This window comes from Mesoplodon bidens (assembly GCF_964165515.1).
Source record: "Mesoplodon bidens genome assembly, chromosome: 6".
NCBI classification, from domain to species: Eukaryota; Metazoa; Chordata; class Mammalia; order Artiodactyla; family Ziphiidae; genus Mesoplodon; species Mesoplodon bidens.
Window position 1 is genome coordinate 31,100,083 of NC_138162.1, and position 15,119 is coordinate 31,115,201.

The window sequence follows — 15,119 nt, forward strand, 5'->3', positions numbered from 1 at the left end:
GTGTGTGCATTCAGGTGTTAAATGATAACTATCCATACAAGCTTTAATTTGTCTACTCATTGGTGATATAAATTTCTTCTACTTCACTAGTTCTGTCCTATGGAGATTGCATAGGAGAGTTTTTCAATAAGATAGATGGAATCACTCAACTTACAGTGGAAGTCAGCAGAAAACAAGGTTCAATGGGTAGAATTTTATCTTATAAAACATGTATATGCTATATGTATATTGATTATATGTTAGAAGTTTGGGACAGGATTGGCATATGGGATCTACAAAGACCTCAGAGAGACTATATTCCAGTCCAGTCTCTGAAGAGTGTTAGCCATTCCTCTATTACCCCTTTGCTTCTGTATAATCTGTGATAGGATTGTGAGAGGTTTAGTGGAAGAGATAGTTAAAAAAATACTAGTCAGCATGCTGTAACTTTGGTTTTCAAGAGTTGGTTTTTAGGGAAGATCCAGTGGTTAGGACTCCACGCTTCCACTGCAGGGGGCCCAGGTTCAATCTCTGGTCTGGCAACTAAGACCCTGCAAGCCACATGGCATGGCCAAAAAAAAAAAAAAAAATCGAAAACAAAGAGTTGATTTCTTAGAAACGCTTAGAAAACTATGGGCAAAATTGATGCTGATGACATATAATTAATGTGGCACAATAATTCCTCACCTTGCCATATTCCCTTTGCTCCAAACACAAATCACTGATGAATATGTCTAAAAGACATAGCTGAGCTAAAAGAGAATGAAGTAAATGATGAAGAAGGAGTATATAAAGAGAATTTCCAAATTAAAGACAGGCAAGCAGGATAAATAATAAATCTACATCTAGATACTTCTTAAGGAAACAGTAATACCAAAACCAAAAAAATTTTATAGGCTACCAGAGAAAATAGATTGCTCATAAAGGAATAGCAAATATACCTTGGCTACGATAGAGGACAGAAGATAATGGAGTAACATCTTCCAAAAGCTGAGGAGAAATAACTGTCAACTAAGAATGTTACATACAATTAAAACTAACACTCAAGAGGGAGATCAAGATAAAGGCATTTGCATATGTACAAAGACTAAGAAAATTTATGTCTCACAGATCCACACTTAAAACTGTATTAACACAGAAGGAAGATATGATATATGTGAAAAAATGGTGGACACACAAATGGATAAAATATGTCAGTAAATTTGTTAGCCATTACCTGTTTACAAAAAAAAAAGTTGAGGAGGAGGCGATTTGTTAAGTGTTCAAGGAATAAAGTATACTAAGTCCCATGTTTAGGAAGAGGATAACCAGGAAGCCTACACAACCTACTGAAACAACCTTAGCCACTGGGGTCAGACACCAAAAACAACGGGAACTACGAATCTGCAGCCGGCAAAAAGGAGACCCCAAACACAGTAACATAAGCAAAATGAGAAGGCAGAAAAACACACAGCAGGTGAAGGAGCAAGATAAACACCTACCAGACCTAACAAATGAAGAGGTAATAGGCAGTCTACCTGAAAAAGAATTCAGAATAATGATAGTAAAGCTGATCCAAGATTCTATTTCCATGATCCATAATCTTGGAAATAGAATAGACAACATGCAAGAAACAGTTAACAAGGACCTAGAAGAACTAAAGATGAATCAAGCATCGATTAAAAACACAATAAATGAAATGAAAAATACTCTAGATGGGATCAATAGCAGAATAACTGAGGCAGAAGAACGGATAAGTGAGGTGGAAGATAAAATAGTGGAAATAACTGATGCAGAGCAAAATAAAGAAAAAAGAATGAAAAGAACAGAGGAGAGTCTCAGAGATCTCTGGGACAACATTAAACGCACCAACATTCGAATTATAGGGGTTCCAGAAGAAGAAGAGAAAAAGAAAGGGACTGAGAAAATATTTGAAGAGATTATAGTTGAAAACTTCCCCAATATGGGAAAGGAAATAGTTAATCAAGTCCAGGAGGCACAGAGAGTCCCATACAGAATAAATCCAAGGAGAAATACACCAAGACACATATTAATCAAACTGTCAAAAATTAAACACAAAGAAATCATATTAAAAGCAGCAAGGCAAAAACAACAAATAACACACAAGGGAATCCCCATAAGGTTAACAGCTGATCTCTCAGCAGAAACCCTACAAGCCAGAAGGGAGTGGCAGGACATAATTAAAGTGATGAAGGAGAGAAACCTGCAACCAAGATTACTCTACCCAGCAAGGATCTCATTCAGATTTGATGGAGAAATTAAAACCTTTACAGACAAGCAAAAGCTGAGAGAGTTCAGCACCACCAAACCAGCTTTACAACAAATGCTAAAGGAACTTCTCTAGGCAAGAAACACAACAGAAGGAATATACCTACAATAACGAACCCAAAGCAATTAAGGAAATGGGAATAGGAACATACATATCAATAATTACCTTAAATGTAAATGGACTAAATGCTCCCACCAAAAGACACAGAGTGGCTGAATGGATACAAAAACAAGACCCATATATATGCTGTCTACAAGAGACCCACTTCAGACCTAGAGACACATACAGATTGAAAGTAAAGGGATGGAAAAAGATATTCCATGCAAATGGAAATCAAAAGAAAGCTGGAGTAGCAATTCTTATATCAGACAAAATAGACTTTAAAATAAAGACTATTAGGGCCTCCCTGGTGGCGCAGTGGTTGAGAGTCCGCCTGCCGATGCAGGGGATACGGGTTCGTGCCCCGGTCTGGGAGGATCCCATATGCCGCGGAGCGGCTGGGCCCGTGAGCCATGGCCGCTGGGCCTGCGCGTCCGGAGCCTGTGCTCCGCAACGGGAGAGGCCACAACAGTGAGAGGCCCGCATACCACAAAAAGAAAAAAAAAAAAATAAAAATAAAAATAAAATAAAATAAAATAAAGACTATTAGAAGAGACAAGGAAGGACACTACATAACGATAAAGGGATCGATCCAAGAAGAAGATATAACAATTGTAAATATTTATGCACCCAACATAGGAGCACCTCAATACATAAGGCAAATACTAACAGCCATAAAAGGAAGAGGATAGAGATTCTGTATACATTTAGTCTTTATTAGAAAATGTTGTAGTGAAATATGTTTGTTGAAAAATAAACAGTAAATATTACAAACAGTAATTACTACTGGATAGAAATATTATTTAAAACTTCCAAACAAGCAGAACAAAAGATAATTAATAAACCTTTATCATTCTAAATGAAAGTAGGAAAGGTAGGGCAAAGAAAAAGTATGGTAAGCTGAAAACATGTAAAAATAATCATAAAACTAGTCAGCATTGTTATAGCACTTACTATGTGTGTTAGATACTATTCTGAGCACTTTATAATCTTTTTCATTCTATGCTAACATCTCTCTGAGGTACTGCTAGTACCCTCATTTTATAAATGAGGTTAAGGCACAAAAACATTGACCAAGGTCACACATGACAATAATTGGTGAAGCCAGGATTTGAGCCAGACAGTCTGGCTCTAGAGTTCAAAATATGTCCAAATACATAATTTATTACAATAAATATTCACAGATTAAGCTAACCTACAAAAAGATAAACAGTATCAAATGAGATAGAAAACAACATTTAACTATAAAATACTTGGAAGAAGCACACCTGAAGCAAAATCACATGGGAAGGTTGAAAATTACAGGAATGGAAAAAATATACCCCGATATTATTAGCCAAAGAAAATTCTACTGTAATTTTACTATCAGACAAAATAGAATTTTATTGGGTTGCAGTGGGGGAGAATGTTAAAGGATTAAAAGGCCCACTACATAATTTTACAAAGGAACAGTTCACCAAGAAGAAATAATATTCATGACCTTTATGACTCCAACAATATAGTCTTGAAATATATAAGTTGAAAACTGATGAAATTCTGATGAATATTTGACATGTCCACAATTTTGGTGGGAGATTTTGGTATACTTTTATTTTAAAAACTGCTGGATCAAGCAAAGAAGAAACTAGTAAAAATATGCAAGATATGGACAAAATCAACAGGCTTGATCTATTTGACATATATATATAGAAAAGTATTATATATATATATATATATAAGTATTCATCCAGCAAATGGTGCATGTACATTCTTATCCACTATAAATGGAGCATTTATAAAAGCTGATCATATACTACAACATGAAGGCAATCTCAATACATTTGAAAGCATTAATAAAATTCTTGTGAGGTGTGTGTGTATGAGTGTAATTCTCCACATTAACAGATTAAAGGGAAAAAAAACCCTTGATTATTTCAGTAGATGGCATTGTATGACCACAATGGAATTGAATTAGAAATCAACAATTAAAAGATATCTTTAAAAAGTGTGGAAACTTTAAAATGCCCTCTTTAATAACTAATGAATTAAAAAGGAGATCATAGTGGAAATTACAAAGGTTTTAGGATTCAAATAGGATGCGGTTAAGAGGATAGAGGTAAACTTGTAGCCTTAAAAACAATAAGTATTTCAGTGGCTGATGTGAGGTACCCCGTATGGGGGCCTAGTAGCCCAATTCAGACCCACCTACACCCCCCACCCCATCCTCTAAAAAGTAGGGCGGAGGGAAGCTCATCAGTGGGGCACAAGCTGAGTGCATTTAGTCACTCCATCCCATGTCCCTTGGGAAGGTCTGAGACTAGGAGAAAAAAAAAAAACAAGTATGAAAGAATAGGTTTGAAAAAATTAAGCTACCAACTGAAGAGATGAAAAGAACAGCACAGTCAGTCTAAGGAAAGTGAAGGAAGGAAACCAAGAGAAGAAATTAATGAAATAAAAAACAAACAGTATCATGGTAATTCCCTGGCAGTCCAGTGGTTAGGACTCCGTGCTTTTGCTGCTGAGGGCCTGGGTTCGATCCCGAGTGAGGGAACTTAGATCCTGCAAGATATGTGTCTCTGCCAAAAAAAGAAAAAAAAGAAAGAAGAACTCTCAAAGATGAACAAATCCAAATGCTAGTTCTTAAGATAACAAATTATAAAAGTAGTAAACTAAGTAGACATCTAGCAAGATTGATCCAAAACAGCTGTGTTGCACTGACTCAAAAGAAAATGCTATGGACAACTAAGACAACAGTCTAAAATGCGATATTAGATAAAATACGAAAATGACAAAATTTTAACTCAAGAAGTTCTAAATAACTTATTAAAGAAATTGAATTACTAATCAAAAATCCTCCTTTCGGGCTTCCCTGGTGGCGCAGTGGTTGAGAGTCCGCCTACCGATGCAGGGGACACGGGTTTGTGCCCCGGTCCGGGAGGATCCCACATGCCACGGAGCGGCTGGGCCCGTGAGCCATGGCCGCTGAGCCTGCACGTCCGGAGCCTGTGCTCCGCAACGGGAGAGGCCACAGCAGTGAGAGGCCCACGTACCGCAAAAAAAAAAAAAAAAAAAAAAAAAATCCTCCTTTCCCCCTTTTTCCCTACCAAAAGACCTAGAAGGTTTACAGGAAAGTTTTGCCATGCCTTCACAAGATAGATTATTCCCTATATTATATAGCTTATTTTGGGGAAAAAAAAAGAAAACTGCTTTAAGCAATTCATTTTATGACTGATAGCAAAACTGGACTCGGACAGTACCAAAAAAAAAATTTTAAGGGAAATTACTGTCTTAGTGAACACAGATGAAAATATCCTGAATGAAAAACAAACAAATAGTATTTTGTAGTGTGTGTGTATTAGTGTAATTCTCAACACTTAAAAGATTAAAGGGAGAAAAAAGTATATGATGTTTCAATAGATTACATTAAAAACATTTGATACATTTCATAATTAACAACAAAAGGGCTTTTAGTAAGCTTGGAGTAAAGGGGATCTGAAATTTCTTTAACCTAATAAAGGGAATATGCCAAAAATCTAGAGTGAGCGATCGTATTTAATGGTAAAACTTTAGAAGCCTTTCTGTTAAAATCAGAAAAAAAATAAGAATGCATGCTGTCCCTGCTTTAATTAAGCAGTATGCTAGAGGGCTTAGGCACTGGAATAACACAAGAAAAATAAATTAAGAGTTAAAAGAAGAGACAAAATTGGTAATGAGAATAAACTATTGTGTTGTTTTGCAGGAAATTCTTGTTTAAAAAAGCTCTGCTGTTCCGACTCTAGAGTTTAATGCAAACTTATGTTTAAAAAGGTCAGATTCAGTTGTCATTGATGATGTCTCTCTCTCACTTAGTCTAGCTAACTAATTAACAGTAAAAACAGCGTTTTTCATTTAGCAATTATGTTTTTAGGTGGTACAGTTAAACTGATGAAATTACTTCATCCAACCACCAATAAGTAGTTTTACAGATTTTAAGGATGTCTGTGAGGGAAAAAATGGTCTTCTCCAACTAACTCTTAATTCTAACTACTGCTTTTTGCAAAAATAAAAAGAAGTAGAAGTGGTATGAACTAGAAAATGAATGGAAGGATTTTGTGTGTGTGTGATAAGATCCCTTAAATTTATATTCTGATTTGGGGTTGTTTAGTCTGAATTTAAATCTGTTCACATTTTGGATCCTATCTCAGAGCTTTAAAGTACAAACTGCTTAGGAGAACTTAATGTGGGCTTTAAAAGCTAAGGTAACATTGACTCTAATTATAGTCTTAGTCATTATTTACTGGTAACCTGGACGGGGGTACAAGGCATGTGCTGCTCTGAGTCACTCACCCCCCCTTTTCCTCTCCACAGTCCCATTTTACAATCAGTTTTCACATTTTATTGTTTATCTTCCCTCTTCTCCTAGGAAGCTGGAATTTTCTTTTTGCTGAAAGGCTTGAAAATTATTTGGTGAAAATAAAACCACAAAGATAGTTTGGGGATGTTTTTATTTAGGAACAAAAATTAACATTTGAGTTAAATTGTCTTTGAGTAATTTTAAGATAGCTTATATATTTTAAATGTTTTGTTTTTGTTCATAAATCTTTCATTGTTCAATGAAAACTTTGAACATTTCATTTTATAAAAGCTTTTATAAAATTTGTAGTATTCTCATCCATTGTATCATCCTGGACTTACGGTTTTTCTATCTTTCATCTCTTTGATGAGACTGTAGAGGATTATATTTAAGAGGGAAGTTTCTTGGCCTGTTACTAGATAGACCATGATTTCTGCCTCATTTCAGCCTCAGTGTGTCAACTTGATAGGATGGGACAGGTGGACATTCTGCTGACCAGCATCTTGATCGGGGAGGGTGGAGGCTGATGATGGATGGTTATGTCTCATGACAAAATAAGCAAGTCCATGAATATGAGTGTGCGGAGTAAAATTGGGACCAGCAGATGGTGGAGCTGTGCTGTATCCTATTTCTTCCTCAGCTTTGAGATTTGCTGTGGCCTTCTTTTCACAGAAGCCAGCTGGTATTGTCTATTAACTGCCAGCACCTATTGGTTTGTGTAGAAGGGACTTGTTGCTTTCTTTAGAAATGTTCAGCCTCTCATTTTCATCTGTGGCTTTATGTTCATCTGGTGGTAAAATAATATTCAAAAGCAAAATATCTGAGAACTGACCTTTCCTTGGAGAACATCCCAGTTAGATCCCATTTCTATAATCTGATTACACTTTGACATCTGGTTTTTCTCTGTTCCTTTTTTCTTTAATCCTCTGATATTTTAAATTTCTTTAATCTCTGCTATTGCCACTTTAAATCTCATTACTGAAGGTTCTTGCCATGTTGTGAAGAGAAGAAACATTTCTCAGAAAGCAACAACACAGAATATAACACTAAAATATAAACTTAAATCTAATGAACCTGCTAGTTTTAACTTTCTTTTGTAATATATAGAATTTCATTTACTGATCCAAAGTACCTTTAAGAAACATGGTTTTTTTTTTAGTATAATTTCTGAAACTTACTAATTGAAATAATTCTGCTATAAGTTGAGTTAAATTCATTATAACTAGTGGGCTAGCTTAGAGATATCCTTTTACATTTGAGATGAAAAAAGAAAGAAAGGCCAAAAAAAAAAAAAAAAAAGGTGGGTTCACATGAGGTATGGAAGCAAGGGAGAAGCCTGGGAGAGCATCTTGGAGTTGCGCTTGCTCTGTTTCCCTGGAAAATCCGTGCTGTGAAGGAAAAGAAGATTCACCTTACACATGTGATGCTTATTTTGGTTTTCTTTAGTTAGGTACTTTTAGTAGCAGTTTGGATTTGATGGAGATTTAATGATGTGTAACCTATTAAAAATAAGCAAGAAAGAAGTAAGTTTGAGGCTGAGAACAGAAATTAAAAAGGGGAGGTGATAAAATAAAAGGCAGAGCAGGAAGAAGGTGGTTTGTATAACTGTTTCCTTTAAGAGAAGTATTGTTGAAGTACAGTACATCCAAGCATTAGATCTCTATTCCTGCATCTGAGGAGGGGGTGGGGTGTGAAGCTTTGCTCAAAAAGCCAGCATATAGTGGGTCTTACCATGTTCACGTATTGTGGTATGAAATTCTTACTACTGTGCGAGTTAGGAAAGGAGTTTGAGAAATATCCTGACTGATCCTGGGAATTTCTCCTTCAGCTATCTAAGGTCATCAAAAGCCATCTGGGACCACAGTGAAACCCAGGAGACAGGAATTAACATATCCTCTCACAAACACACAAGCATTTATAATGCTATTGCTGGAGAATGTCATATATTGCCAGGATTGATTCAGGTTCTCTGGCTAACTAGGAGGGTTTTGTTTCCTCTCTCACTGCTATACGTGCCTCCCTCCATGTATTACGAATTCCAAGTATTAGAAGTGTAGTCAAAAAGAATATTTATATATTTATCAGTATTTAAGGAATGGCCGCAACCAAATCCAAGCACTTCCCCAGGGTTTTCTGACCTCTATCATTTTCCTCCATCTTTTGGCAACTTTTTGCTTTGACTTCATTCTCAGACCGGCTGTCCCTGCTAACAGCAAAGGTGGCCACTAGCAGTGCTCAGTTTCCATCCTACAGCTTAGAAACCTCAGCAAAAGAACACTTCTTCCCCTGATAGTTCCAAAAGAAATTCTAAGGCTGATTTTCATTTGCTTAATTTGTATAAATTTCCATCCCTGACCCGATCACTATAATTTTCTGGTTAGGCCTGAGTCTTTTTTACCCATCTCTGGGGCCTAGGGGTTGGGTCAGCCCTTCCTGAACCATATGGACTGGGAATAGGGGAGATAAATTGGGGTGCTATTGCCATTAGAAGAAGAAAGAGATACTGGACAGTCAGAAACAGCAAAAGGTCCCCTGTGTCTATCCCCAAAACTATTTAGTGGAAGAGGACTGTCCTTTAGCCAAGAGTACACTAGTTGTGGGTTCTTTGGCTAAAACTTCTGCTGTTGGAGCCTAACGCCTCTCCACATTGCCTGTTTTGCCACAGATACCTGTTTCCCAAGTTTACACTGTGCTGGACCGAGTTTGTAGACATGAAGATTCGGGTGCCCTGTGAAACCATCGAGTACATCGAAGCCAACTATGGTAAGACCTGGAAGGTTCCTGTGAGGACATGGGACTGGAAGCGCTCTCCCCACAATGTGCAGCCCAATGGAGTCTGGCCCGTTTCTGAGTGGGATGAGGTTATCCAGTTGTACTGACACAGTAGGTTGAAATGGTAGAATTCCCCTCCTGCACAAAAGGGAGATGACTGTTTAAAAAGATATGTGTCTATTTGTCAAACATAAGTAGGAGCCATAAAAAATGACAAGTTTGAAGATACAGAGAGAGTCCTAACTCCTGAGCCAACTGATTTAATTCTCTCATTTTACATTTATTAAAGAGTCTCCATGTACCAGGTACAATGCTAGGTTACAGTGGAGAAGCAGAGATGAGTGAGACAGATGCCTGCCTCTTTTCCCCCTACCTTTGGTAAGCACCCCAATTTTCCTTTGAGGGAAACACCCTCACCCTTTGAAGAGCTTATATAGAGTATGATATGTTCTGTAAGTGCTTTCAAAATGTTAAATAATTAACATTTTGGAAGATGGGCTTACCAGGTGCAGCTAAGGAAGGATATACTAGTAAAAAAGAATAACTCATGTAAGCTTGTATGTTAGGGCTACTTTTAAGGTGTGGAGGCTGAGTTAATATTCAAGTGATCAGACTTTAGGTGACATGAAGAAAAGATGCTAGCAGATTCCTGTTACAAGCAACCTGATGTGGAACTGATTTAGAGCACAGGGCATTATATAAGAGAATGACAGCTTATTTCTAGTCTTGTCAAAGATACATAAATTTCCATACACCTTCTACTTTCATATTTGAAGTGAAAAGAAAGCTTATGCTTGTGTGATGCTTAAATTTCCAGCCATTGTGAGAATAGTTTCACTGACCTGATAATACTTGTTTGACAAATCATTCAAGTGAGACCATGCTACCAGACATGATATTGAAAGGGTGGTGATTTCATAAAACGTATTTTCCTTATTTCATTCTCAATCAATAGGTAAAATATGAGCAATTCATGGTCATTTAATATTTTCTGAATTTATAATCCTTGTACTCCAATTTTAATGTTAACCCTAAAATATTAATTTTCAGGTAACCTTTATAGATTACCAGTAAACTTGTCCCCAAATGACAGGCCATTGTAATCAGCTTTCTTTTTGCTAGAAAATCAGCCCATGGAAATCATACCCAAATTCTAAATAGTTGAACCTAATTTTTTTTTTTTTTTTTTTTGCGGTACGCGGGCCTCTCACTGTTGTGGCCTCTCCCGTTGCGGAGCACAGGCTCCGGACGCGTAGGCTCAGTGGCCATGGCTCACGGGCCCAGCCGCTCCGCGGCATGTGGGATCTTCCCGGACTGGGGCACGAACCCGTGTCCCCTGCATCGGCAGGCGGACTCTCAACCACTGTGCCACCAGGGAAGCCCGAACCTAATTTTTTTTTTATGGTTGAAAAAATGTAACAGGTAATAATAGTGTTCCCGGGCAAAATCCACCCTGTTTATTGAGGACCATTTGCTCGTACTTAGCGTCTAAAAGTGCATACACTACACATTTCTGCCCATTTCAAATTGGGACTCCCACTGTTTGCCACGGGGTGTCTTACCCACCCCCTGTTTAGGTTATTTCTTTTTATCTGTCCCTGGAGTCCAAGGTCTTGAAGCATTCAAATATCTAAGATATCTTGGCCGCATGGACAGAGGTTCCATATACGTCCCTCTATAGACCACTGGCTGCTAGAATACCTTTTTTGACTGCCTTCTGGTTTCACAGAGTTCAGATCTTGGGTCCTACCCTAACTTGGGAGAATGAAAACCCTCCCCCAAACTCTGAAAGCCAGGCTCGCTCTGTTACAGATTCAGCTCCACTTCATCCTATACTTCTTAACTGTTGCACTCTGCTGAGTGTCCAGAGACCTTGGATCTACCATCAACACCTTATCAGATCACTTTTCTTTCCTCACCTGAGTATTCCAATAATAATTCTCCTAATCTGTCCACTTCCAGGTTCAGTTTGCCTGGCTTACCAGGAGAAAACCTCATATTAACTTGTTTAGCACCCATGGATGTCCCAAGAGAGGTCCTGAGAGTCAAGATTGACAACCTCTCACTTGACAACCAGGTGACCACTCAGTCCTTCTCTAAGCAGGGAGCACTTGTCCTTCTCTCCTCTGCTGCAGCTGCTGACATCTGGATCCTGGAATAAAATCTCAGTTCTCCAAATTGAGCATCCCTGAGAAGCTGGGCAGTGGGGCAAACCCTGAAATATGACACTAGATGGCAGAATGTGTGCCACCATTCCCCCCAAACAAGTTAACACTCAAGTGAAAATCATCTTGCTCTTGAGTCTTAAGAGCCAGCGGGGCCCTCACTGCAACACTCATTCTAACCCTTTTATTGTATAGCTAAATAAATAAGCACAGAAAGGAGTGATTTGAGCAAGAGAGAGTTGAGGCTCTAAGGGTGCCATGACTCCCAGCACATGCCTGTTTCATTGATCACAGCACAACATCTTTAGCCCTGCTTGACATGCTTGACAGAGAAGCTTTCAGGATGTTTTTGCCATCACCCACTTAATATCTTTCTGTTCAAATTTAGAGTCTGAGGTGACAAAGGAAGAGTGTTTTGTCCAAAATGCTTACACTGTCTTCATACCTTTATCTAAAACATGCCTTATCTCCAAAAGGTGATATAGTTCATATTTGGAGGCATCAGCCTTTGGTCATTATATTTTTAATATCCAGGAGTACTTGATTCCCTTAGGCTCAAGATGTGTCCCATTTCTGCTTACCTCTCTACTTCCCCAGGAAACCATTAGCACCAATCTACTAAGTGCCCATTTCTGAAGATTCCCTCCTCTTTCTCTTTACTGATACTCTCTTATGGAGGATCCAAGAAATTGAGAATAGATTATGCTCATTTCTCTCTTTTTTTTTTTTTTTTTTGTGACCCTAAGCCATTGTTTCTAGCCTTACAGGCTACAAAGCTTCAAATGGCACATAGGACAGCAAGGTGTTACACAGGAAAGCAGGGGTAGATTGGGGACCAGAGCTACATCTGGGAAACACACTTGGAATGAATTCCCACACTCCAATAAATCCTCACCCAATGTCACAAGCCTAAGGCTGCAAATGTTTCTAAGTCTCCCCCTAGTTTCACCTTCTGAAAAATGAACAGTTCCCTCATTCTTAGTATTATAAATCCCCAGGGGAAACTTCCCCTCAAAACACGGTCAGAGAAAGTGCCACATTCCCACCTTCTAAAACATTGTCATCATTTGCAATAACTTTAAAGCATGGGAAAAACTCTAATTCTTGACCATTCAAAAGGATTTCTCTGAAGAAATGCCCCAGCAGCTACTTCTCTTTCCTCCTCCTCTTCTTCTGTCACTAAGACCCGGGCTAAGTCACCTCTAACATTTCACTTAGGGAAAGTGCCATGTTAGCATAAAAGGGCACAAAGTTTTGAATTAGGCCTGAGTTTGAATCCCAGCTTCATTGTGTGGGATTTATGGTGGGGACCTCTTAGCCTCAATTTCCACATGAGTGAATTGGCAAAATGAAGAATACTTCTAAGGGGGTTTAGTTAGGATTAAATGAAATATAAAGTGCTTAGTATCAGGCCTAGAATTAGGTAATACTCAAGAAATGTTCCATTTCTTGTTTCCAAATCCTTTTTCTAATTATTCTTCAAATGGGATTAAAGAAACTGTGGTAGGACAGAAACCTTACTCAGAAGGTTGCATGACTGAATTTGCTTAGGGAAAAAAAATCATTTCATTATAACAAGGCATTAAAGGACAAATTGTATGTTTGATGAATTCAGAGACATGACCAAGTTGCCTCCTTCTCTAAATAGAACATATATTTTCATTTTATTGGTGAAGCTGTTGTCCTCTAGGGTCTCCTTTTGCTATCCCCATATGCTACCTAGTTCCCGGCTCCCAAGCAGGTCACTCTCCGTACCTCCCTAGATTTGGTGCCTGGTCTGCCCTGGACTTCTGTTTCAGTATTCTAGCTTTTCATGGAGATGAACCCTCACCTTCTTGTTAGTAAATCTCTGCCAACCAAAATCAGATATAAGCCATGATTTGGAGAGGGAAAGAATTTGCAATACTTAGTTTCACTTAATTATCTGTGCTGATGAATGCTTATGTCAGTATTAATAAAGGGGAATTGAAAATACTCTTTTCTACCTTCTTCCCCCAAATTTGTGTTTCTATCTCAACTAGGCAAGAAACAACAGGGTATGTGATACTATTTTAAGCTGCTCCACATCAGACTGAAATCCTAATTATAGTTTATAAGTCAAACAGACCAATTCAATAGTGAGGCTTTTTGTACGGTACCTGTGCTAAAGTAGACAAGTATACATTTTCTATGAGAAATCTGTTTCTATATTCTCAGAACTTATATCTTAGAATGCCTTCCTTGCCATCCTCCAACCCAACCAATGCAGAGATTATGTCGGAACCCATGAGCCACCCAAGCTGCTGTGCTCTTATGCACAGCTCTCACAGTGGGGTTGAAAGGCAGTATGAGGAGAATTATAAGTGCTGTATTTTGTTCTATAAAACAATAAACTACTGTCTCATGTACCATTAAGAAAATTACAAGAGTATGCAGACTTATGATGACTCATTCAGAGCATGGGGAATAGTTCATGTGTTTGTTAAATGAAAATCATATGTAGCTATTTATGTATCCCACATCATAACCAGAAAAACGTGTTTGTGAATTTTCTAAACAAAGTGATATTTTAAACATGAGTAAATTTCAGTGTATGCTTAGCAGTTTACTATTTGACTTTATCTTCAGGTACAGATAGTTTGTGGTACTACTGAAAATGCCTTTAATATTATTATTTTGATCAGAATTTGTAATATATAATCCAGTTTGGGATGATGAATAAAATATTTCTAATCACTTGAGATATTTTGTGTTTATTTTTGAAGCTTGCAGTAGAAATAATAGCCACTAACATTCATAAGCAATCTAGTAAAATAGTAATCTTGCCACCAGTACAGTACTTCTAAATTAAGGTCAGATAGGTTGTATGGGTGGACCCTAATCCAATATGATTGATATCCTTATAAGAAGAGATTAAGATACAGACAAGCACAGAGGGACAATCAGGTGAAGATTTAGGGAGAAGATGGCCATCTACAAGCCAAGGAAAGAGGCCCTCAGAGGAAACCCATCCTGCCAACACCTTGATCTTGGACTTCTAACCTCCAGAACTGTGAGAAAAGAAACTTGTTTTAAGCCATCTGGTCTGTCATACTTTGTTAGGCAGCCCTAGCAAACTAATGCAGTAATCAAGGCAGAATGGTATTGGTAGAGGCATAGACACATAGATCAATGGAACAGAAAAAAAGAACTTAGAAATTGGCATACAAATATGCTCAAGTGATTTTTGACAAAAGTGCAAAAGCAATTCAATGGAGGAAGGATAGTCTTTTGAACAATTGGTACAAGAGCAATTGGACAGCCATAGGCAAAAAAAAAAACCCTCATACTTTATATAAAAATGAACTCAAAATGTATCATGTACTTAAATGTAAAATATAAAACTATGAAACTCTAAGGGGAAAAAAAGGAGAAAATTTTCATGATCTAGGGCTAGACAAAGAGTTCTTTCTTAGACTTCACACCAAAAGCACAATCAATAAAAGGAGAAATTGATAAATTGTACTTCATCAAAATTGAAAACTGCTGCTTTGCAAAAGCTTAA

The 15,119-nt window shown here is 37.7% G+C and overlaps 1 protein-coding gene across 8 annotated transcripts in view; it reads left to right on the plus strand.

Annotated features, from left to right (window-relative positions):
- FKTN (fukutin) overlaps positions 1 to 15,119 on the plus strand; it is a 99,140-nt gene that overhangs the window by 69,171 nt on the left and 14,850 nt on the right. For 3 of the 8 annotated variants that reach the window (XM_081238434.1, XM_081238433.1, XM_081238427.1), the window contains one exon: positions 9,325 to 14,280. In XM_081238434.1, coding sequence (XP_081094560.1) covers positions 9,325 to 9,538 — 214 coding nt within the window. In that variant the 3' untranslated portion in view covers positions 9,539 to 14,280. Of the gene's footprint in view, positions 1 to 9,324; positions 14,281 to 15,119 lie in introns of those variants that run through there. The other 5 variants (XM_081238428.1, XM_081238432.1, XM_081238430.1 and 2 more) reach the window with 4 other exon arrangements.